Below are 26,753 nucleotides of genomic sequence, written 5' to 3' on the forward strand. Positions count from 1 at the left end.
CTTAAAAAATTTATTAAAACCACTTTTTCTTCAACAAGATGATCTGTGCAAAGCAACATGCAGTGTCACAAAAATGTAACTGTAAAATGAGTCCAAGCAGGAATAAACCTTCTGCAACTAATTAAGGCAAGCAGGCCATCCATCCCCACCGTGTGCCAAGCTTCTTCAAACACGGTGAGGCAGAGTAATCGGAGTCTATATATATTAGCAGGAGCTGTGTGGATGCCATCTTGTGGTTGCTTCCATGGCACTCACGATAATGTACAAAACTTGTAGCCACATAGTTGCCCTTTAGAATGCTAGAGGTACATTGTGTGAGGTGCTTTTCTGTGGGTTAATCTCATGGCCTCGGTTCCACAACTTTGTGGACCTTTAAACATTACTAGTGTGGTCGTGACAGCATGAACCTATAGAAAATTGCACTTCCCACATCATTCTTGTAATGTTTAAAGGCAGCATAGGTACAGAGGACTGCATAGTGAACTCCCAAAAGATGAAGGATGCAATGGCTGTAGGTAGCAACTAAATCTGTTGATTCAAACAATGGAAGCGTTCTTAAGAAGGCAGACTCCCAATGAGTCAGAGTTCTATTTTCAAGCAGTTGAGTTGCTGCTTGTAGCAACTCAGTGCTGTTCATCCATAGTTTAAATGCCAATTGACTTCTGTAGACAAGAAAATTGTCTAAGTCTACCCGTGCATAGCACACCTCTTCAGAAAAGACAAAGTCATACTCTTAATCAGCTGCTTTATGTTATGTGTGTGAGAATAAAATTAAGTTAGAACTGGTATCAGTCCTAGGCAACTAAATGTCGTCAATAACAATTGCCTTTGGCAGGGCTGCAACACAAACAGAAGTAATCAAACAAGGACAAAACTCCATTCATTTGGGGGTAGATTTATTTGATTTTTTTAAAGATGCTACATAGTCAAACAGGATTGGTCTTTTTTTTTTTTAACAGCATAGAACTAATTCCTACTAATTTTTCCCCTACATAGACTTATTTTTATATACAAAAACAATTTTCCTGTCTGCTGTTTCCCCCAATGTTTAGGTGATCGAAACCGAGAATTATGTAGTGCCCAAAGCGTTAGGAGGCAGAAGAATCCATCATTACTACAGCAACAAAAGGAAAAATTAGTCCTATTCACCAACTTTGAACAGGTGCCTTTTTCTTTCTTAACCATTTATAACAGTAGTCAAACTTCTGTGATGATAAAGAAAACATGAGATGTACATTACATAAGTTAAATATGCATTAAACGTCTGGATATATGGAGTTTAACTCAGCTACATGAACCAACAGCAAGTAGTAGCTTGGTCCCCTTTTAGAACAGCAAGGCATTGACCCGCATCCCGTGCAACCTGTCACACACAGACGACTGCCTAGTGGCATTTTTTAATTGTTCAATGGGACTGCATTCAGTTCCTCTCAGCTTTTCATTGATTAAGTATCCTGATAATCAGTTAAGCTGGAAGATAGGGAGATACATCTGGATGCTGTGTGTCTAAACCAGCCTGCCCTAACCTGGCGTGTTCCAGATGCTGTTGGACTCCCAACTCCCATCAGCCCCAACCAGTATGGCCAGTGGTCAGGGATGATGAGAGCTAGAACCCAGGGTCAACTAGAGGGAATCTGGTTGGGGAAGGGTTGTCTACACCTGTCATTCCACACATAAGACAACTAGGTTGCCTAGAATCATGACTTTTGCCCACAAGTTCTTCTATGCATGTGTCCCCAGATCTTTCTGCCTTTTTGCAGTCAGTCGCAGTCCAAGAGACGCTGCTTCTTTGGATGCAGCACCATTTTTTTAAAAAAAGGCAGCACTAAACAACTGAAGGGCAAAGAGGGAGCAAATTTATTTCTCTCCCTAGCTGGGCTGTTGAGAGGAGAGATGGAGAATGCAGCAGAGACTAAACTAAGCTGTGCTACTGATAGGCACACGAAAACAGGACCCGTTCCTTCTCAGGTCCAGAAGACCAAACCCCTGACAGCCTTTCATCTAGTTCAGGACAGAAACCTGATCTGCAAAAGCTTCATGAGAAGGTAAAATGGTTAAAGAGTGAAATATAAGGTTGTGCAAGAAACAAGACACACATACACACAATGTAGTATGTGGCTAAGCCTGCAGGAGTTTGCTGACAAACAGAAGATGGATGCAACGGATAAGGAGGCAAGAAGTGCATGGTCCCCGTTTAACATGGTGCCATCTGGATTAGAACACAGATGGACAGGAAGAAACTATTTGATCTAACCAGACTAAGAGCAGGAGAGGAAGGGAGGGTGCACAATGCAACGGCTCAATGTGATGCTCCTTTTTCCAACAAAGCCTGGCTAAAAGGGAGCCGCACCCACAGTTAAACTTGGAGCGCTTTCGGTGGTGTATCATGTCCACTTCCCAAAACTAGGAAGTGGGTTCCTTATGTTTCCAAACCATCACTGGCAATTACGTCTCTTCGCTACTTGACTAAAAAAACAAAAAGCTTGCGGGTGACTTCTCGCGTTCCATTTCTCCTTCCCTAGCCTCCTAGGACAGCTCCAAAAGCTTTTGGTGCACCCTTTCTCTATACAGACTTGCTGGGACCAACTGCAGAAAAACACCATCTGTTCAGTAGCCCTACTGCTGCTGGCTCCTTTCAGGATCATGAACCTGCTCTGAGTCCTTACCCTTTCCTCCTGGAGCTCTGATCCTCCTCAGCAACACAGTCAGTGATTCACAGCTCCTGTGAATTACTGAGAAAGGCAGGACCACACTTGGAGAGCTCAGGGTGAATCATCAGCTGTGCTTAGACCCAAGTCTGTTAAAATTTAGGAGGAGGAATGGTGGGTTAGCATATTTTACAGAAAGACCATCAACCTCACTTGCCTAAATCCAACCTCTAAATAACCAAAACGATCAACTCCTTCAATGGAGGAAATTTTTTTTCCTCCAAAGAAGAGAGGTCCAGTAATTCATACAAAAGTCCAAGAATTGTTTAAAGTTAACTTTTTTAAAAACAACAATGCACCATTATAGTGTTAAATACATGATTTCTTCCTCATTGCTCACAATCAAGATGTAATTCATCTCTTTTCTCCTGCTCACTCCTTGTTCATTTCGACCTTTCTAGAAGATTATGTTATGTTAATGTTATATTTGTGCAGGGGTAAAAATTTAAAAGGCAAGACCTGTGAGATGTCATACACTTTTTTTTAAACATTTCTTATGAATAAATTTAATCCCAATGATATGGCAGATCCATCAATCCAATTTACAAGCCCCAGCATGCTGCCTCTACAAGGCGATTTTCCCTATAATTACGCCAACAATAAAGAACAAAACCACCAGTGCAAGTAGTCTAGCGCTGAGCCCCTCCTCCTTCGCAACAGTTGCTGAAGCAAAGCTCGGGTGGTTTGTCTGGGGTGCCTTCCTCATCCGCAGTCCATCTTCTTCCTGCAGCAAGGATAATTTGTGAAGTTATTTAAAAAAACATGCAACAATGTGTGCGCGAGAAGCCCAGCTTCAGTAATAAGGAGCAAGATCACACGTTTCCAAGCTTAAAGTTACCATTGCTGGGCCAGCAACACGCTTAAATGTAACCAGGGCTCCTGCTAAACCTGGGATCCAAAAACTGATTTTTCAAGCTAATTTCAGATGCAGAATTGAGCAGGAACCATAGTCAGTGTAGCTCTGTTGATGCCAGCATCAACACAACAAGGAACCACAGGCAGGCCAGGCATGAGAAATTTGGGCCACAATGGAAGCAATGGGAAGAGGCAGCACACGATCCTAAAACCTGTTCCTGACTGCTTAACCGTGGTTAACCTCCACCCCTGCAACACTGCATTTGTGCTAGACCTTCTATAACTTTGATAAAAGCATCTAGGAATTACGATCTCAACAGTAGCCAGGCATGTATGTTTCAGCTGCCATTTCTATCTGTATGAGCCTGATGTGACCCTAATCTGGACAGCGCTAACCTTCCTACAACAGCTATTCATGCTGTTTGGGCTACTGCACTGCATGATATGTATGGCTGCCTTTGAAAATGGTCCTGAAAATTCAGGTAGCCCAATATAAAGCAGCAAGGTTCTTATCTTGGACTGGCTGATAACAATCATATTATGCTACTATTTTGCCATCTGAACAGGCTTCTAGTCCATTTCTGCCCCTAATTGGCATTAACCAAATTCATCTGTTCACTTAAACAATTTATATCTTGCTCTTTGACCGAAAGGCTCTCAGAGTGGCTAATAATCACTTAAAATACAACACCACCACAAGGACAGCCAAGACAAACAGATCAGTGTTAGGTCAGTTTAAAAAGCAAACCAGAAAGAACTAAATGGTCTTCACTCAGCCCCCAAAAGACAGACCCAGTGCGAGGTCAACATCTCTGAGGATAGTATTCCAAAGTCAGGGGCTACAGCTGGAAAGATCATCAAAACTCCCGATGCCTCCAAAGGTGGGGAAATCAGAAGACAGACCTCTTGAGAAAGAACCCAGGCAATTTCATGTGGAAGAAGACAGGTCTTAAAGGTACCATCAACACACTTTCATGTATCTTGCCAAACCAAAGAGCTGGTTGGCACGTCATGCTAAGCCATCGTTCATTTTAAACCATGGTTTAATTGTGAATGTTCCTCCTGCCTGCCCTCCCCAAGAATGGCTCCCTGCCCCCAGCACTAACAAGGCATATTATGGCTTATTGTGTGAACCCAGGTCATGGTTTGTGAGCCAGAAGTAAGCCAAGAACAACGAACTTTAGTTTATTTCCAGCATACTACTCATGGTTTGTTGGAAGCGAACAATCCACAGTGTGGTTCAAATGACACAAGCTATACCATGTCTTGTTTCTACATGGGGGGGGGGGGAGAGAGGAAGCATCACAACACAATTAATGATTTAAAACAAACTAAGGCTTGGAGTGATGTGTGAACCAGCTTGAAATACATTACATCTGTAATTAAATGTTGAATAAAAGCAAACCTATGCAGAAAGTTAGCGATACATATTTAAGGTAAAGTACCTTAAATTAACTTTACCTTAAATGTCAATAACTTACCTTAAATTGTTTATTCTCCTCTCGTAACCTCTGAACTTCTAATTGAAGCCTCTTACATTCGTCCATTACTTTCTTAACTTCACTGTCATCCAAAGAAGAACTTAAAGATTTCGACATTACAGAAGATTCTGTCTTTGTTGCAGCTGTGGATATAATTTTATTTATTTCTACATCATGCTGTTGAGAAAAAAAAAAGGAAAAATGTTATTTTTATATAAAAAAGGTTTGCATCCTTCCTTTCCACTGTATTTACAGCATCAGGCAAACAATTTGAGTCAACCTTCCCTAATCTGGTGCACTCCAGACGTTCTAGACTACAACTCCCATCAGTCCCTGAGAGCCAGAACCCATTCCATGCTATCAACAAATCCCACGGTCCCAATTCCTGCTCCCTTATCTCCAGATTGGCAGGATGGGAGGGTGTAAAGACACAGACACAGAGACACGGTCAATATTTTTCACATCATAGAACACATGGGTCCAAGTTCTACATGGCTGCCTTGTGCTAGTTTAGATGCGAGCACCCGTTTTGCAAAATTAAGAGTTGCACATTCACTGCCATAGTTCAAGAAGTGTGAGGGGCAGCTGAGATTAAAGAGGGTTAGAAAAACCTGAGTACCAGACCAGGTGCAGGGGTAATCAGTGCTCATGGCAGGGGAAGGAAGTCAGAAAGCAAAGCTGCAAGTGCCCAGGTACACATCTCAAATCGTTGACAGGGATGAAAGGGTTCAGTCTGACTTTCTCTCAAGCTAGCATACCTTGCCACCGTCTCCCCCTGCCATGCTGGACAGTACTAGTGGAACTGAATCAACTCTGAACAGGCTGTGAATCACCAAGTGTTGTGTGATCACATAAGCTGGGCCTAAACACCGGCTGAAACTCTAGGCTGTCTTGGAATCAGATTCTAACATTGGCATGGGTCAGTGCAACCACTGCTTCTGTGTTTACAAAGTGCAGGAAGGAACATCAAGAGAGAAGCCATTTTTCAAACCAGTTTTAAAAACATTCAGCTGGAGCTCTCTAATCATACCAATTCATTGTGAACAACTCAGTAAGATCCTAGAGGTGTCCTACATATCCTGGAGTAAAATCCAGGATCAGTAAAATCAGTAAAATCCTGGAGGTGTCCTTATACACTCTTCTGCTCCAACTTGTGGAATGCGCTATTTCTTGTCTGACGTGGGAATTAAATCACAATGTGGCATACCAAGAACAATGGCAAAACTACTCTTTGTTACCTAGTCTCTTGCCATTACAACTTTTATGAATTAAAAGGGGGAAAAAACAACCCTGGAAACAAAGCAGTAATATGCCACGCTTCACCTTTTACATAGATACAGGACCAGAGCCATTTCCTTAATTAAGTCTGTCTTTTATATGTGGGATAAGGGCACATGTATGCAAATCCAGGAGGGTAGGCATGTATGGGGTATTCTGTAAAGCAAGGGCCAGAAAGCACAACAGAAATCATATCATATCTAAAGAATTTTAATTCAGAATCCTATGTATAGTACCGGTGCAGTTTTATGAAGGATCTGCCTATAAAATGATTCTGTACAAGTACAATAAAAGCAGGGAACATGATATTGGGAGAACCTCAGCTTTATTTACATTAAAGCTGAGATGTTTAATCAATTAGATTATAGGTTAGATTATCAATTGACTATAAAGGTGCCCCTGCTTAATTGGGCAGCAGATTTGTTTGCTTTTAACGCAAGTGCTTCAAAAAACAGCAGAGGATGCAAGCACAGCCGTTCATTAAGACAGTTTCTAAATCATAGAATCATAGAATAGTAGTTGGAAGGGGCCTATAAGGCCATCTAGTCCAACCCCCTGCTCATTGCAGGAATCCAAATCAAAGCATTTCTGAAAGATGGCTGTCCAGCTGCCTCTTGAAATAAACCAGACTGATATTTGGGCCTTGGAACTTACAGCTCATCTAAGAGACAGAGATTTCAGTCACAAACACTACCTTTAGTTTATAAAGAGGAGCTGTATCAAGTACATAAAATGAAACTACTCACGGGTTTATCGTTTTCTGCTGGCAGCTCAAACATACATCTAAGTTTTGAATCCATGAGTTCCTCTGACTTTGCTTCTTTCCACTAAAACACATAGAATTGAAGAAAAAAATGATTTTAAAAGTGTTATTCATGGTTTCTTCAGAACGGTTTGTTTTCCTAATGTCTCACCAATGTCCCAGGCACCTTCTAGAAGCAACATAAAACCTCAGTATTTCAGAGGATAATGGATTATTTTGCCTTGGTATATTTCATATTTTATGTCAAGAGTGGCAAACCCTTTTGGTGCCACAGGCCAGATCCCAATGTCATAATGTATCATGTCTGGGAGGTGGGGAGATGGCCTGTTCTGGATGGGGTTGCTCACCCCTTGAAGAAGCAGGTCTGCGGCTTAGGGGTACTCCTGGATCTAACATTAGTCACTGGAGGCTCAGGTGGCCTCGGTGGCTAGGAGTGTCTTTTTCCACCACTGGCTGGTGATGACTTGGCCACAGTACTCCCTGCTCTGCTAATTTCCAGACAGAATTATTGCAATGCACTCTCAGTGGGGCTGCTCTTGAGGATGATTCGGAAACTTCAACTGGTTCAAAATGTAGCAGCCAGATTACTGGCTGGGGTTCCCTTTGGATCTCGTATACCCAGTTTTAAAACAGTTGCACTCGTTACCAGTTCGTTTCCATGTTTAGTTAAAGATGTTCACACTAGTATTGGAAGCCCTAAATGACTTAAGTCCCAAATATATGAAAGACCACCTCCTTCCTTACAGACGCTCTTGGGTGCTGAGATCAGCAGATGGGGCCCTTTTGATAGTCCCGTCACCCTTGGAAGCTCGTGTGGGTGATCCAGGAGAGGGCATTCTCTGTGGCAGCCCCTAAGCTGTGAAATTCCCTCCCCACCAAGGTGCCTCTGGCAGCTTCATTGTACAGTTTTAGGCAAATGCTGAAGATACACCTCTTAACCCTGGACTTTGACACCTGTGACGTATATTTTTAGGACCCACCGTATTTTGTGACTTTAGGTTTCTTTTCATTGTTGTTAATGCTGTATTTTAAAATTGTCGTAACCCACCCTGAGACCTTTGGATAAAAGGTGGGTAATAAATGACAACAACAACAACATCCGGTGCAAAGTGCTGCCAAAACCAATTCCCCCCCCCTCTTTTAGCAGGGCTTTTGAGGCAAACTCCTTCTTGAGGGTTTGCATTGAAAACCCTGCTAAAATGGAAGAAAAAAGTTCACTTTAGCAGGGCTATGACTTTGTCTTAGCCTGTTCCTCAATGGGAACAGCCACAAAGGAATTAACCCTGCCCATCAGATGACATCATCAGTGACATCAGACGATGGGTGTGGTTTGGGGAAAATGGCCTCATGGGCCAAACCTGACCCCCTGGCAGGCCAAAATTGGCCTGCGGGCCAGAGATTCCCCACCACTATATACTGTAAGACAGTTATTTTATCTCTCTCTGATAAACATGCACCTGCCTGAACCTTTGAGGCAAAGTGGGCCAAATTACACATCTGTAAAAACTGGTATTCTAGTATTCTGAAGAGCACCTGACACAGTTTCAGAGGAGCCAGTCACAGGTTCCAAAGAACCTCCCTGTCTTGACGAGTGTGATGCCACCCTCTGTTGAATACAATGAGCGGTCAGCCTTCCTTCCAACTTGGAAGTGGCAGAGATGGGCAGGGATTATCTGGGCAATTGTGCAGGGATGCCACCATCTCCCCAGCTTCAAAGTCTGGAGAAAGGCTGGGTTTTCTTTGGCAGCTGTGTGGGCATGACATCTGAATAGCCTTAGCAACACAGTGCCAAAGTGGCAACCCACCCACCCTGCCCTTTCCTACTCTGCAGCAGGAAAACAGGGCCAGGGGTGGTATCAGACATTACTGCCTGAAGGCTCTTGCCGTCATCTGCATGCCCCCCTTTCACTTGGGAAATGCCGGTGCACTAAGGGGTGGGGAGGGACTTATGTCCGGCTACTACAGATTTTGGCTTGGCATATTTTGCAAACCAGCAGCAATCCGATAGCACAGTCACACCGTGTGCTCCTGGTTGTCGTCAGACAAACTGCCCCGGTTAGTTCTGTTTACATAACATTCTGTTTCCTATAAGATGAGTATGCCAAAGAGCAAAAATGCAGTGGGACTGCTATTAGCCAAGCCAACGTGTTCTGACAATCATGCTTAGCTGTGGGTTGCACACAAGGCGCCTCAGAAGCAATTACGTGCTGTGAACAGCAGGGCTGCTTGCTTCTAGAGAGGGCAAAATATTTTAAAAATCTAAGTCACTGGGATCCTCCTCCTCCTCCTCCTCTCACAGAGGTGGCATGTACACTTCCTCAAGACAGCAAGTGTACAATTAAAAAACAGGTATTGCTGACATTTTCAGTTGTGAACAGTGTGCAAGAGGGTTATTAGGGCTACGGCAACAGTTTTACAAAATTCCGCTTGCGACAATGGGTGTTCAAGTCTGTGGACTATCATAAGCAATGTTCATTCAGAGTTCATGGTCAGCACCGTAAGCAAGAGGTAAATATCTTTCAATGCTACATAATATGCTACGAGCTAGGCTCAAAAAGGCATGTTATTTAGATAACCGATCCAATGGTTTTAGCTTTTTTTCATTTAACAGCAGCTGGTTTAAAACTCTTATACTTTGTGGCTTGTTTTTATATTTATACTGTTTTCCTGCTGCTATTATTTTAATAGATGTTTTAGTGTTTTATAGAGTGTCGATATATAACTTGTAATTACATAATAAATAAATACAAACAAAATACATGATTGACACTCAACTCTTATACCTTGTCGCTGGACAAGATTAATCTGAACTTTTACAGGGACACCATCCAACTCTAGGAACAGATGCAAAACCCACTATCTGCACCAGAGGTTCTTCAACTGTGTTCCATGGTAGCTCGCAAACTTCATTAAGGTGGTCCGTGGCACGTCCACATTAAAATCATAATGATTTTAATTGTATTTTTATTGCTTCTTTTATTTCTTATATTGTATTTTATTGTGTAGAAAGCCAGTGCAGCGTAGTGGTTAGAGTGTTGGACTACGACCTGGGAGACCAGGGTTCGAATCCCCACACAGCCATGAAGCTCCCTGGGTGACCTTGGGCCAGTCACTGCCTCTCAGCCTCAGAGGAAGGCAATGGTAAACCCCCTCTGAATACCCCTTACCATGAAAACCCTATTCATAGGGTCGCCACAAGTTGGAATTGACTTGAAGGCAGTCCATTTCCATTTCATTGTATTACAATATTAATTCTATGGAATGAAAACTGTAATACAATATAAGAAATAAAAGAAGCAATAAAATACAATTAAAAATCATACATAACCTAGCATAGTGCATTACAATGGCTACAACAGGCAGAAAATCAAGATCCTCAGCAGTTTTCAAGTGGTCCATGGGAAAAAAAGATTTCAGAACGACAGATCTATATCCAAATATGAATAGGGCACCCTTAACTTTCTAGTGTCTCAACCAACACTACCTTCTTCTGCAGAGGATGCATATCCACATCATTCCTACATTATGCTGTAAGACTATTCTAGACATGGGAGGAACATTACTGCGCTTTTGCTATGCAAAGACAGTGTGGGTCCCACATCATTACCAACAAATCCCTCCAGCTGATTCATATGCCTGCTCAAGTTGTTCACCCAGTCCTTTTTTCCAACTTGTCTCATAAAGTGGCTAAGAAAGCAGGCAGACTTCTTCCTCTTGAGGAGTTTGCACTCTTGCCAAGACTGCCAGCTTAAGTGTTAGAATCAACTGTTTTAGTTCGTCCTGGAGATTGTTCCACTACCTTTCTAACCACCACCACGCTTTATATTAGTATGACCAACCTGTCCTACTGTTATGCCGTGCACTTTAGAAAACTTTCTGCAATGTTATTCGCATAGAAGAAAAACTCAGTGCCTTAATAAGCCATTTTTTCAATACTCACTACTGCTTCCATGTCTGAAGTATCGGGGGGTGCAAACATCGACTGAACCATGAACTTGTGTTTACTTTTCTCATTAGGGTCATAATCAAAAGGCTGTAGCATCACTGAAAAGAAAAATGGTTATATTAGAACTACAGCATTTGCTGCCACAAACAGCTACTCCCTACAGCATCAAAACATTCATTTCTGAAGCTTAATCTGAGTTGCGCAAATAAAGCATTTGAGCTTTTGGTACCCACAAGCTACATAGTTATGAAGACTTGTGCAATGAAAGGGTTTTGATATGACTGCTGAATGGGAGAAGAAAATGAATATAAAATTACAATTATTTTATGTAGGAATATATTTCTTGGGGTAATCTCAATTAAATGCCACCTAAGGTGACAAAGGCATACTCCAAAGCATGATACTTAGGAGAAATCAAGTTATGCATTCCTGTGGAAATGCTTAAGACTTGGGGAATTCTACGCTCAAGAAGCTTTCTCAATGACAATGCCCTGGAACCATCCCAACATTGGTAACTCTGCCAGTATCATAAGCCAGCCTAGGCTGCTGCACCATCATAACAGAACAAGTCCATACAGAGCCACCACCAGCAGATGTGGCATGGGTGAGTCATGCAAAGCTTGTTATGTGTCACAGAAATGGACAGAACTGAACTGCAGTGGGTCTGGCACATATTTTTCAATTTAAAGGCATTCTGCCTATTATCAGTGCCAGTTAAAATGACAAACCTATATACCTGTTAAATAGATCAAACAGATATAATGCAATGGCTATTAACAGGTTACTAAAGTAGGATGAGTTTGCTCCAGAAGCCTTGTACAAAATACAAGTGTAGCCACTTCAACAGAAATGAGCACCCATCTAGCAATGAGTTCCACGATTTCAGAAGCTTACACACACCATTTTTCTAGAAGGTTTTTCAGACCAGGACATGGGCTGAGGGCAGATTATGCCACCACCTTGCTGAAGCTAAGCAGGTCTGAGTCTGGTCAGTATCTGCTGGATGGAAAGCCATCTAAGAACCCCATGTATGCCACCTTGAGTTCTATGAAGGAAGGCAGGACATAAATGTACTAAATAAATGAAGTAAGCCCAAATATTATTCTGAGAAACCAATTAAAGGCACAGAATCATGGTAGAATTCAAAGGCCTATCACGGACTTCTCAAAGAGAGGACCAATACTGATGGAGAAGCATTCCCGAAATGCTTCTCTAAGCACATAGTACACCATTTTTCCTTGGTGTAGACACATTAATGTATGGCTGCTAGGGAAGAATGGCTATGTCTTTACCTGTAATATAGGAATCTTGGGTGGTTCACAGTGGCCTGTCCATTCATTCAGGGCAAGAGGTCTGCCTGAAATGTGTAAGCATCCTAGAAAATGCCCAGAATCGATTGGAATGTGCCAAGCTTAGGAACATAGGAAGCTGCCTTATACAGAGTTAGACCACTGGTCCACTAGCTCAGTATCGTGCACACTAACTGGCAGAGGCTTTCCATGATTTCAGACTGGGTTCTCTCCCGGGCCTAGTGTCCTCCCCTCTTCCATGGAGGGAAGAGTGCACAAATCCAAGGCTTGCCACAGCACTCACATAATGACATTCACAATTTGTTGCAAGGCTATTCAAACAAATCTCTTCTCTTCAATGAATGCATGTGGAAATAATGGGAACTTGCCTTCTGGCTGCACGCACACACCCCAACATACCTGCTGGCCATTCCTCCCTTGCAGCCATGCACTGATGAGAAAGGGGCCTTCATGTGTCTGCACCAAGGAAAAATGGGTGAACACATGTGCTTAGAGTTCATACTAACAAGAGCCAAAGTCTTTCCAGTAAAATGTTCCTACCTACTTGTAATTTCCTGGGGTGGCTAAGCTGCGGCCCTCCAGATGTTGCTGAACTACAACTCCCATGAGTCCCAGTCAGCGTGGCCAGGGATAATGGGAGTTGTAGTTCAGCAACATCTGGAGGCCACCTTAATTTTCTTGAATTTCTCATCTTCTACATATCAACTGCTTTATATTATTTCTTTTCCTTCTTACAAATATTGGTTTAATCTTCATTTCCAGTTACACGTTTTCACAGAAAATTACATCTGATGGTGTTAACACTGAGGTTCCCAGTAAAATCATCTGCCTCCCAAATATCAGAAAGTCTTTCCAGTAAAATGCAACCCTGCCTACAGGTTTGTGTGTTATTTCTGTTTAAAGTCTCAGTCAGTGCAAAAGGCAGTTACAGTTGTCAATAAATCATCCACTACCTGTCCCATCAGTTCTCAAAATACGAGGCATTTGGTATAAACTGCTGCTAAGGGAATTGTACATAATACCCAAAACGGTAAAAGAAAAGCCTCTGGAGAAGTCTGCAAAATTAGTAACTGACACTGGTCCCGTACGCACACCAAACTATGGCTTGGCATGCTGTCCAATCCTGGGATCATGGTTCATCTCTCTCATCACTTGCTCAGAGTCCACATGGTTGTATGGTCCCAGTAAGACACAGTTTCACTTATTGTGTCGTATGAACCAGGCCATCATTTTCTACAGCAGTGTAGTGTTTTGTTATGTAGAAAGAATATGCGGTAATGCAGCAAAGAAAAGTCACGGCCAAAGCTGTGAAGGAAATAAAGCCAAGTCTGTGCTACTGTGTGAAGGAGGGTCCTCAGACTAAATTGTTGCTAAGAGCAGCAGACCACATTCTAGTAAGCAAAGGGTTGTTAATTTTTTTAAGCTCCCAAATGTTTTAAGAACACAAGACATTCACCCTTTTCAAAGCTAAAGCTACAGACTTGGAGCAAGCATGACGCAGCAAGACATCTGACCAAACTCTGCGATACTCTACAGGTCAGCATGCTTTTTCCCCACTTCCTGCAGATCACATATTGACAGCTCACTCATTGTACCTTGCGCCAGAGTCTCGTGTATACCAAATGGCATGTAAACAAATGTGAGCAGGTCATCCAACTCCTGCTCCAAATTACCTGGCCCTCTTCTCCCTCTACCCCAGTGTTTCCCAAAGTGTGGTACGCAAAAGGGTTTCAAGGGGTATGCGGCCAAATAGTTTTTTTTTGTACTTTATCATTGGGTTTTAGCAGCAAAAACGTGTGCGTGTGTTCTTTTAAGAGAAAATACAGTTCTTGTAATTTCTCCAGTTTCTCACACAATCATGTGAGGGAAGATCAATATAATAACAGTGGTTTATCCCGATGTTATTCAACATGTAGTCTCTTTCGCTCTCAATACATTCCTTGTCTTTTCGTGCACCCCTCCGGTTTCTCATAAGACTCGGACTCCCTTGCAATGACTTTGGCCACCAAAAAAAGCTTCTACAAACAGACAGATGGCACCACAAAGATATTTATGCATATGCTCGACTACAAAAATGTTCACACCGGGAAGCGGGTTTTTTTCTCTGTCTTCAGCCCTGCAGCGGCCATCTTGCCAGCCACTTCCCTCTTGGGGAATCTCCCGCTCTTTGGCTGCAGAGCGGTTTTCCCCCCCATCCTGCCTGCTCATCAGATGTGAATTTTAGGCAGGAGGTTTGAATCCCCTGCCTGCTCTTGGGCTGTGTGCCTGAGTGGCTTCCCAGGCAGGATGGGGGAAAAATGGCTCTGCAGCCAAAGAGCGGGAGATTCAAACCTCCAGCCCAGGCAAATGCTGCCTCTGTAAACCCGCTGCATGCTGCGTGATTTTCGGCTGCAGTTTCCGGTTTTGGGGGGTCCCCTCCAGGTCTCCAGCTAATTTACCTTAATCTCTGGACTCTCAGCTTCAATTAAAAAAACAACAACTAAGTTTCTAGGTTGTCTGGTTCCCGAGATATACACCAAAACATCACCCCCCCCGGCGACTGTTTAATCTGTTTTTTAACCGATCTGTATAGCAGCTTTTAGCCAGAGCTTGGAAAAGTTATTTTAAACTACAGCTCCCATCAGCCCCAGCCAGCATGGCCACTGGATTGGGCTGATGGGAGTTATAGCTCAAAAAAATAACTTTTCCAAGCTCTGGCCTCTAATCCTGCCCTTTCACGATTGTAGCCAATAAGGGGAGCCAGGCTTGTGATTTCTCTCAAATGCAGAACAAGAACAGTTCTTGGAGCTGACTTCAGATGGTTTTCTGAAAGCAAAATTTGAACAAAAAGAACTGACTTCATTTTGGTTAAGCATTAGTTCTGAATATTCAGCTCTATTGAATAAAGCCGTTAAGTATCTTCTCCCCTTCCCCACATCGTATTTGTGTGAGGTAGGATTCTCTACGCTTGCGAACATCAAAACAAAAAACGAAACCGAATTATTGATGTGGAGCTCCATCTTCGTCTTAAGATCACAAATAGCGAACTGGATATCGCCACACTAATATCTGGTCACAAGCAGTTCCATCCCTCTCATTAAACAGTTGTTTTGTATTGACAATTTTAATACCAAAAAAGTATTACTCTTTATTTCCAGATTGGTTTTTTTTGTTTGAATAATAGTTATTTTAATTATTAGTATATGAATTATTTCTATATTTTTGAATATATATTTTGTTATATAAATATTATTTCTATTATTAAAATGTTTATTACTTACTTTGTATTTATTTTTTTACAAACATTTCATATAAAATTATAGGAATTACGAATGTGTTATAATACCTTACCCCTCTCCCAATTATTTTTGTGAAACCTGGGTACGCCGGTAAAATCAATGTCTCAAAAGGGGTACGCGCATGTTGAAAGTTTGAGAAACACTGCTCTACCCTAATGAACCTATGATGGGAAGAGAACCCTGTTGCATTTCCCTCTTTCTTGTTATTGGCAAAGTTCAATAGATTACCATGTCAAACGAAAAGAGGTGTAGCTTGTTGGGAATCTCAGCAGGGAAGAAGGTTTGGGGAGAAGAAAGGCACTCTGCAGAGCAAAGGCTGTGCACCACTGGTGTGCGGCAGACCCAGCTTCAAGCAGCAGGGCTATCATTCCCACCCACCCAAAGACATCTCTGTTGGATTCCTGGCTTTTGGAAGCATGAGCTGCTTCCTACAAGGTTTGCAATTTCACAGGGGATCCCAAAGTGCACCTCTGGGCTTGCATGGTACTTCAAGCATGAGATGGCCAGGGTACAGCATGTGGTCCCAACATGCACCTTTAGCAATGATGACAATAAGCAGGGGCACAACTTAAGAACTTAGGTGCTCTCCTCAGACACCTTGTCCAGTAGATAGTGCTTGGAGGTGGCTTTCCTTGGCCTCTGTTACGTGCTGACTATGCAAAGCAGACAAAGGAGGCGGCGTCACATTTTGCAGCTGTAGCAACGTCCTAAGCTATACATAAATAGGCAGATTAAAAAGGGTCTAACATTTATCTACTGCCCTTCAATTTAATCAAAGCACCAGAGCCACTAAAATCACTAACCACTGTCAGTTAAACCAGATAGCTGATGTGCTGGAAGAACAAACAAGTAGTCACCCAACACTTGAAAGAAGATGAGGTTCTGTACCTGGTGAGTCACCCCGGGGAGAATATTCTGCATACAGGGTGCCACAGCCTGAAAAGGCCATTCTCTGTAGCAGCTGCCCCTTTATGAAACACTTTTCCCAAGAAGGCTCACCTGGTGACAAGCTTATCATTTTGGCACATCTGTTTTCCCAGGCATTTGGGCAGCACTAATGATATGATTGCACTGTTTCTTAATAATGTTATGTCATATTATATTTTTCTAGTTGCAATTTAAAATCACTTCAGGACTTCACGCGTGGGAAGCAAAGTACAAATTTAATAAAGCTAGCCTAACCTAACCCACCCCTAAAGTTACCACCTGCCAACATTCAGACAGAGGAAGGGACTCTGAGGAGGATGTCCATTGGAGGATATCCAATGAAGACAGATAATTTTCAAACAGGCTCATGTGGAAAGAGGCAGTCCTATGTCATTTAGGAATCTAAAAGGAGTGCAGTTTAGCACCACACAGGGCCAAAATATGCCACTTCTGGATACCAGATGGGCATTTTATGCATATAGCAGTTTGCATTATCACTTGGGAGGCACATTCTCACTCAGCCCAGATGCAGCAGGCAAGATCCCCTAAGGTCAATCGGACTGCATTGCATTTACAATGAAAGACCCACCAAACGTGGGATATTCAATATATTCAAATGTGTTTCCAAAAAAAAATACTACTGCCTAACATTGCCATCTATGCAACACAATATTCTCTTTCTGTAGGCAGGAAAGGTAGTACTAGAACAGAATATCCCTCCCTTCACTTTTTTTGTGCATCAGCTACTGACATGTCAACACCCGTATAGCATTGTTACAGACCAACTTAGAGCACAACTAAACTTGTTCCTCCAAGTGCAGCGCACCTGGCTTGAAATAAAAGACAGACCAAACAATCTTCTTGTAGAAGTGGGGAAATAACTCTCTCACACATAGGAGTTTGCATTATACCTTTCTCTCTGCAATTTTATCATAATCTTCATAACGTGGGGAAGAAAAGCATGACTGAAAAGCAAGGACCAATTCAATCGCAAAGTGCATTCTTTTGAGCATAAAATTTGTAAGCTGGTCCCACACCTGACCCAAATGAGGCACAAAGACTTAATAACAAGAATCCAAGCTATACTTTTGATTTACTTCTACATATATGAGGCCATCATCTAATCAACACTACTCAAGTAGGAAAGTTCAAAAAATCCTTGAAGACAGAAGATCCAAAGAGTCAACAATCCAAAGAGTCAACAACGGGCTAAATGAACTGTAAGGTAAACCCCTTATATTTGCTTACATCCTAGTTACAGGCTCACTAGACTGGAGAATCTGAAGCAAGCAATCTACCCACCCAGCCCTGATAAACTGTGGTTTATCCTGTACAATCTTGTGGAACAAAATTTTATTAGAGGAGAGAAAAAGGGGGCTGTCCATTAAAATGTAGACGTCAAGGCTGTTACAAGTTCTGGGTTTACAGAAAGCCTGAATGAAGTTTCTGGTATTTATGGAGCTGTAACAAATAAAATGGGCAAGTTTTTGGGTTTTTTTTACTTTCTGCCTATGTGCTGTACTTTCTATCCAGAGTAATTAATTCTTCACTAGTGCTCCCTGAGGTCCATTTAGGCCACAAGCTGCCTGTTCAGTCTGTAAAAATTTGGTGTGACAAGTAGTACAGAATCACAGAGTTGGAAGGGAACTTTAAGGTAATTTCGTGCAACCCTTTCTTCAATGCAGGACCCAACGAGAGCATCCCTAACAGATGGCTATCTAGCTTCTGCTTGAACAACCCCCGTGATCAAGACTGCCACCTCCTTTTCCGCTGTTGAACAGCTCTTGTCACCAAAAGGTTTCTCCTAATGTTAAGCTGAAATTCTACTCCATTGCTATTTTGTCATCTGGAGCAACAAATCAGCTCCCATCTTCTGCTTGACAGCCACTCAGATACTTCCAACACTATTCTCATGTCTCCCCTTCATCTTCTCTTCTCCGGGCTAAACATGCTCAGCTCTTTCAGCTGTTCCTCAGAGAACTTTGTTTCCAGATATTTAACCATGGTGGTTGCCATTCTCTGTACAAGCTCCAGTTTTGTCAATTTCCTTGTACTCCAGATATGGCCCGGCCAGCACAGAATAAAACACGTGCTAAGATTTCTTGTGATCTGGACACTGCTTCGGCTAACACATCTTGAGATTGCTAAAGAAGCACATCACATTGCTAGCTCATGTTCAGCTTGTGATCCACTAAAGCAGTGGTTCTTAACCATTTTTGGGTTACAGACCCCTTTGAGAATCTGATAAAGCTATCCCACAGCACAGAGAGCATATTACCCCTGTGCTTTATCGACTCCACTGGTTCTCAATTTGTTCCCAGGCCCAATTCAAAGTGCTGGTTTTGATCTTTAAAGCCCTAAACAGCCTTGGACCAGTGTACCTGAGGGACCGCTTATGCCCATATGTACCTGTCCGGGATTTAAGATCATCTGCCTCGCGTCTCCTCTGCATGCCTGGAATGAAAGATGTTAGACTGACAGGCATGAGGGAGAGAGCCTTTTCAGCTGTGGCCCCCAACTTTGGAATACCCTACCCCAAGACTCCCGCCCTGCTCCCTCCCTGATGGTTTTCCAGAGACTTTTGAAAACCATCTTGTTCCAGAGAGCCTGAGACTGTTTTTACACTCTTTATTTTAACTTTTTACCTTTTTAATCTCTCTCTCTCTGCATGTATATATAGGTATATATATGTGTAAGTGTATATATATTGTATTTCATGTATTTTAATTTACTTTAATGTTTTTGTGTTCTTTATTGCGTATAATTTTATTATGCATGTGTGCGATTTTATTGTAAGACACCCTCTTATAGGATAGAAGGGCGGGATAGAAATATTTTAAATAAATTAAAATGTTATTGGACTGGAGGGGATAGGATGGAATGGAGTACCCTGAAAAAAAGAGCATGGCTGACTGGCATCCTGAACAGGAGCACTCCACACTGCAGTATTTTATTGCAGGTTCCACTTGTGTTCCTTTATTCTGGAATCCATGGCTTCCTGCCCCACTCTAGGAGGCAGAGCATCCCATTAAAGCCATTACTGACCAAGCAGCTCTGCCCATTATTTTAACATTTTTGTCAAATACTTCCGAGTCTGGTTAAGGCCCCACCCTTCCTTGCCACTACATCAGAGGAACTTGAGAAGAGACAATTATAACAAGAGCAGAACACTGAAACACTGTGAAAAGAGAAAAGGGCTGAGTTAAGCAATTCTTTAACAAATCACAAGAACATGCAGGGATGTGCTGACAGTGCTGTAAAGCAATTTTCTAAGGAACTGATGTGCATGCATGTGATGGACTCCAAAGTCCCATAGATAGAAATTTTCTCTTGGGCAATTTGCCTTTCAGTGAAGGATAGCTTTGCTAGAGTGAAGAAAGGGGAACTAAGAGTGAAGTGCATTCCTAGCTGTACCATCTGAATTTATTGCACAATTTCTGCCACTGCTTGCTAATTGTACCAGTGCTAAGGAACCCGAGTGTGAACTTTAGTTTGCAATGAGGATGTAATTTAGAAGATCAGCCACATACACAAAAGCCCCATAATGAGTCACTATGGAGGATCCAAGGCTTACTTTCTCCTATTCATGGCTAACTTTTATTACACTTCTGAATAGTCCTTCAATGAAACAAAGCAAAGCAAATCAACACTTAAAAAGAGCATAAACACACATTAAAACTATTAACACAGAAAAATCGCTTACAGCTGCTGGGCATTACAACAACAAAGTCTCAATGTAACGGCCTGGATAATCATGAAGGTACAATATTTGATTTGCCAGTTGTATTACAAATAGACAACTTGACAATAATATGCATTTTGGTTTCAGCCATTCAACATACTCACTCTCTCTCTCTCTCCCCCCACCCCCGTCTTCACATGCTAAACACTCAACCGCAAACAGGCCATGGGACAAATATATTCTTTTCCTCACTCACCGCCAGGCTTTCAGAAACAGGTATTTCCATGCTAAATTTAACCACAGCAAACCATTACATTAGCAAGGTTGCTAACTTTGGAGGAAGGGTGGGATATAAGTGTAATAAATAAAAACTATGGTTAGGCCTGGTAATGGTTTCCACTTTAATCCTGGATCTGAAGCCATTAACTGTCCCATGGCCCTCTTCCTATTTATTTACCCAAGATTAAGCAACTGGGAGTGATAATTGCAGCAGCTCCTCTGAGGAGGCAGGAGTCTCTCTCACTGCATACATAAGCTCTTCGATACATCTCTAGTCCTGGTCCTGTAATAAAAACAGAACTCTCCTTGGAGTCTGCCTTTACCGTTATCTATAGGGAGATATGTAATAGATACGATCCTCTGTCCCATTGTGACAGACTCAACACTATTGACAGCATTGTTGCCTGTTCCACTTCTGTCCTACATCCATGCGGTGAAGGAATGCACAGAGGCATTCTTGATAGCTTCTCTACAGTTATGGAATTCCCTTCCCTTGGAGTCTCACCAGACCCCAAGCAAATTCCTACAGTATTATTAAAGGGGGGCGGGGTCTTCTGGACAGGCTCCTAGTGGCCCTGGTTCAGCTGAGAGAAGGGAAGGCCGGAAGAGCTTTTATTTAGATACGTTATCATTCCAAGTTTATTTTATGGCCTTAGCTACAAGACCCTGGAGGTTGCACAAGACAAAAACTAAACAAGTATTAAAGAATGAAAGCATGCTTTTTAGAAAGCTGTGTACAAAATTAAGACAACATGCTCACAAGGAAATTAGAAACAAGTTGCTTAAAGATACAGCACAGGCAGGAAATATGGAAGCTGTGAAGCAGAATTAAACAGTGAACACTGGCAGCAGATGGAAATTGTCTTGCTAGATTTGAGGAGTATAGCTGTCCTTCGCTTGGTTTAAACTGCACTGATTAGCATCCCATCCTCTAGCTTTAGTCCTGCAAATGGACCCTAAGTGCATTAGAGACATTCAGCTGCCTAACAATTACATATTGAATCATTCTGTGAAAAGCAAAGCATATAAGCCCTCCACTTTTACTCGTGGCAGAATTAAAAGCTCCCATGTGCAAAACAGTACAAGAGACTTGAAATGCTGGTTCCTCAGGACTTCGGGTCTTCTTCCATTACTCCATGTGCAAACGAAGGCCCATCTTCTTCTCGGGGCCACATTGCAGTGATGGGCAGGGCCACAGGCAAACGTGGGCAGAGCAGTATCTATCACCTTTGTACAGGAGGCTAGTTTTGACACTAACTGACACGCCTCTCTCTATCTCCAACCAGACAAGCAAGAAGCATTGTCAGAGTTCAAGGGCACATTCCAGGCAGTGAAAATGCTCAAGGAAGGTGCAAAGCAGGGCTGGAGAGAGATGTGGCCTAGGGAGAGGCCTGATGGCTAGAGGGAGAGGCCTGGAGGGAGCCACCCCCGATCTGGCCCTTCGATATCACCAGTGCCATTTTGTTTTTACCATTTCCCTCCTCAAAGGAAAGACAAGTTGGCCACTTTGAAAAATCCTCTTATCTTAAAAGGAGGTTAATTTAAAATTCTGGCAGTTTGCTCACAGAAAGCCTCAGTCAGGGCAAGCATCACCACCAGTTTTCATCATGGTGTTTTGCCCAGGAATTTTTGTTTAAAATGGTGCCGCAACCACGTATACTCAAATCTGGTGAAATCTACTGTAATGTCCTGATTCTCAAACTACAGTAGACAAGAGCTCTAGGCTACCTGCTTGCTGGAGGGCCAGAGGCATTTACCCCTGGGCCACGATGTAGGACAGAAGATGGTCCAGCTCTTTGCTTTTCTGGGAATGGATGTCAATTGCAAATACGGTCTCTGGCAAGCTTGGCAGTTTAACAGTTTTTTGCTTTATAAAATAAACAAGTTAAATTAGATCACTAGGGCATCACAACTTATTCTAAGGCAAATTACCCTGATCTGCAAAGGAAAATTTCTAGAACGCTCTTCCCATTCAGAATTTTCTGGGAAACCCACTTTACTGTCCCTGGGAAGCAGATCATAAACGTTTGGTCTGTTGAAGTTTTTTTATGAGGTTCTGCAACTCTGTCCCTCCACTAAGCAGAGACACACAGTCATTTTGGAACTGGGCACAGAAGCAGAACAGGGGTGGGGAACCAGCAGCCTTCCAGATGTTGCTCGCCTCCAACTCACATCAGTCCCAACCAACACGGTGAATGGTCAGGGATGGTGGGAGCTGTAGGAGGGCCACAGGTTTCCTATCCCTGAAGTGGAGAGATAAAGGCCTGGAAAAATTCAGGTATGTGTGTGTTTCCCCCATCTCCTCCCTCCCATATTGTCTTCCCCTGCCATAATTCTTCCAATGGAAAAATTAGAAATTTGGAGGAACATTTAGAAAACATCCTATGGGGGGGAGTCTCTTTTGGAATGACTGAAATGGGTTTCAAGACAAGGTCTTATCCAAAATGTGTAGTATGAGGATTTTCATGCCAAAACCATCTCCTGCATTAGAGTGATCATTTCTGTGTCTACTGGAGCCGTATCTAACACGCAAATCCAAGATGCATTTTTGCATCTAGAGGAGGTTACCATCATTACGAGAGGAGCATATGCTGCTTGTGAATTGCTGCTTGCCTCCTTCTGGTGACTTTTGATCTAGCTGGGAGTCATTATAAGCACCTGCTATTCTTCTGACCAGGCACTTCCCTCTGGGTCAATCTTTTCACTTCTCGTCTCAGAATGACTTAAGACACCATTCTACAAAATAAGGCATTTAATGCTTTTGAGGTTCCAATCCTATGTATGCTTCCGTGGGAACAGGCCCACAAAACAGAACGGATCTTATTTCTGGGTAAACATGCATAGGACTGCTCAGTAAATTTCATAAATATGCCCGCTAGTACAATCTTATATACGACATTTATGTTTTCTCTGGCCAAAACCAGCTGTTATTTGCCAGTGATGTTCACACTGCAGCTATCAGCCAGGTTTAAACAAATATTCAGATGAAGCCTTCCCTTTCAATACAGGAACAGCCAACAAGGATTAATGGTGGTTATAACACACTGATAGCCAATGCCTCCTGACTGGTGCATTTCCCAGGAGACAAACACACAGAGCTAGTTAGAGAATTCAGTTTACCATCTGGATGCTTTATAGGTTTACACACTGGATATTAAGGAGTTTTACAGTTTTAAAGCTGAATAGCCTCTTTGCAGTCCTCCAGAGTAGTACCCACAGTTGAAAAGAAAGACTCAACACACATTTTCTAATCCAGACTTTGCATGCATTTGTTTGGAATATATGTAGCAAAGTGCACAAAGAACTAGGTTTGTACAGTACAAAATGAGGCTCCAGTCGTAATGAGGTCTTTGAACATCAGTGAACTAGTAGCAATTTTGGAAGTGTAGCCAAACAGTACAAAGCTAATTGTTTCATTAAAGCAGTCATTAACCAATTATTTATTATGACCATCTATTCTATTAAGCATTTGAAGTCTGCAGACTAGCATGATACAAGGTCATAACTATACTTTTTGCTATTCTACAAGCTGCCCTTGAAATCAGCTGATGATTACGAGATGAAACATGTCTGAATTAAACTAGGAGCACAATCCTGCCAAAATGAAGCACTTTTAAATCCCACTAAAATCAATGAGATTAATTTAAGCATGTGTTTAATTCCCCACTCAAATCAGTGGGATTAAGGTTTCAATCCTATACATGTCTACAGAGAAGCAAGTCCCACTACGTTCAATGGGGGTTTCTCCCCATTCAGTTAGGTACAGGACTGCAGCTACAGATGCTTAACATTGGCAGGATAATGCTTTGAGTAATGCGTAATGAACACACATAAATTCACCTACTCACAACTATTCATGCACAATCGCATACTATTATTTTAATACAAATATGATCTGAAGCCATGGTTTGTTGTTGGTTTACAAACATTAGTTTGTTTTAACTATGGCTGGGCATTGCTTGAGAGTCCAACATCCTTCCTTAAGCATGGTTTTGTTTGGCTACTCCACTCAAGATGGTCCCCAGGCTACAAACGCGTGAGACAAGAACAGGTGCGAAACAAAACAAACTTTGGAGGAACAGGTCATGGTTTGTTTGTCTGATCAATCATCTGTGGAATAATTCACGGTTAAATCCACAAACCATGGCTTAGTGCTATGTGCAAAGCAGGCCACTGGGTCAATTGGAGTTTTGAAGAGCTACATAATATTCTATTTTGTTCCATGCAACTCAACTGTTTACAAGCCCAGTACATCAACTTATCTTACCCCAAAGTTTTCTGAGATGTTCTCCAAGAATTAGTGGCAGAGTATGTGCTTTCCATGCTGAAGGTCCCAGGTTCAATTTTTGGTTTCTCTAGTTTAAGAGGATCAGGAAGCAGACAATATAGAGACCTCTGCCTGAGACACCAAATAGCCACTGCCAGTCTGAGCGAACAGCAGCCTGACTATAAGGCAGCTTTGTGTGTTCACGATTTTGTGTATTCACTATTGAGCGCTCCTTACCTTTTATTCATTACTGATTTTGTATAGTATTTATATTTTAAAACATTTGTTATAAATTAATAAAAAAGTTTATGGGATAATGATCCATAACAGATTGCTTGCTTAAAAGATTTCATTTTTTTAATTTATGAATTGCTTTAGAAATGAAATGGAAATAAATGATACAAATCGAAGCTTTATTTAGTTCATCTAACATCGCTTTCTTTCTTTATTTGATATTTGGGAAATAAATGGGCTTCTTAAAATAAAAACCATCACGTTCCTCACAATGTAGGCTTGTTATGTCAGAACAACTTACCAGACACATTAATTGATGTTCCTGCATCTATAATCCCACTGTTGGGCCTTACGCAGTACCTGCGTGGTGCTGTAGTCTTCACTTTGAAACACACATTTCTGTCTGTAGGGTTGCCAAGTTTCAGATTCGTGGTAACAACGTCTGTGAAGGGGCCTGTGAAACAGAACAAAGGCAACTTCAAAATATTTTCTGGACCGTTCAGAAAGTATCTCAGCTCTCCTATTCACACAGATGTGTGTACCTATGATAACATGCAGAGGGGCTCAAACTATATCCTCCTACTCTTCTGCTAATGGCTCAGGACATTGTCCATCGACCCCTATGATCCATCTCCAAGGTTAGGTTGAGAACCAGTGACCAGCTCAAGATCACATAGTAAACTTCATGACTGAGTGGGGATTTGAACCTGCCTCTCCCTGATCGAAGTTTAAACTCTATCCATCTAATCATACCTAGTTTCTGCTTGACAACCGTCCTTGCCAGTTGCAGGTAAATACTTTTGCTGCACATTCAGAATCATCATGCAGTTCTGACTTGCTGTAGCTGAGCTATTTCAGGGATCTGTATGACTGCTCTTTTCCCTCAGTGGAAGACAAAATCAATCACCTGCATGTAGAAAATCAGCATGTCAGGGTGAAGGCTGACACCTCCTTTCCCGTGATAGGCTAGCTTTTGCCATTAGAGAGTATTCATTAGTGTGATTGCCTACAAAATCTGCACCCCTTCCCCCCCCCAAACACGTACATCAACTCTTGAGCGGATAGGCTTTCATCAACCAAAGTTAGCTTTGTGGTGGCCAAAATACCTGTAGGGCTGCTTTAATTAAAAATGGTAGAAAAATTCCCTGCAAGTATAAAACTAGCCTGGCAAAGCATAGATTGAGCTAGAACTTCTCCTCCAGCATATTAGCTCAGTGGCTTACATGCTGTGTTCCAAGCAGGCAAAGTAATCATCACTATCACCATGCAGGTGAATGCTGGTTGGGATCTAGGTAACAGCCAGTTTTAATGAGGAAGAACAGTGGAGGTAAACAGGCCTGATAGTGCAGTTTGTCCCTTAGAACATGTCCTAGAATACAATGTGCTGGGGTTCCATGAGAGACACAGAGGTGTTTCTCAACAGGCAAACCAAGTATAACTCCTTCTATTTCTGATGTTGTGGCTGTTTAGCGATGTTGGTTTTGTAGCCAAAATAGCACCAACTGCAAAAATGCAGAACTATTTTTTTTTTTAAACAGAAAACCCAAAAGCAGGGGAAAGGGAACAAAGAGACCAATAAGCAAGTATTCAAAGTAGGTATGGAAGGCTGGTTGACACAGCTGGAGGGAAGAAAAACCATGAGGGGTGTGTGGAGAGATGAAATTGAGTGACTCCACACTGCAGCATTTTGTTGCAGGTCCCGAGTTGCTGACCCCCTCCCAAACTGCAAAATGGGGATGACGCCG

At 42.2% G+C, this 26,753-nt stretch overlaps 1 protein-coding gene across 5 annotated transcripts in view; it reads right to left on the bottom strand.

The window, feature by feature from the left end:
• Positions 1-879: 879 nt before the first annotated feature.
• The window catches only part of RAB22A (RAB22A, member RAS oncogene family), a 117,077-nt gene continuing 91,203 nt past the window's right edge, over positions 880-26,753 (bottom strand). For 3 of the 5 annotated variants that reach the window (XM_061631171.1, XM_061631172.1, XM_061631173.1), the window contains 5 exons: positions 25,310-25,462; positions 11,026-11,129; positions 7,069-7,149; positions 5,045-5,221; positions 880-3,432 (listed from right to left, as the gene is read on the bottom strand). In XM_061631171.1, coding sequence (XP_061487155.1) covers positions 3,274-3,432; positions 5,045-5,221; positions 7,069-7,149; positions 11,026-11,129; positions 25,310-25,462 — 674 coding nt within the window. In that variant the 3' untranslated portion in view covers positions 880-3,273. Of the gene's footprint in view, positions 3,433-5,044; positions 5,222-7,068; positions 7,150-11,025; positions 11,130-25,309; positions 25,463-25,761; positions 25,835-25,891; positions 25,916-26,753 lie in introns of those variants that run through there. The other 2 variants (XM_061631174.1, XM_061631175.1) reach the window with 2 other exon arrangements.

This window comes from Rhineura floridana, chromosome 6 (genome assembly GCF_030035675.1).
Source record: "Rhineura floridana isolate rRhiFlo1 chromosome 6, rRhiFlo1.hap2, whole genome shotgun sequence".
NCBI lineage: Eukaryota > Metazoa > Chordata > Lepidosauria > Squamata > Rhineuridae > Rhineura > Rhineura floridana.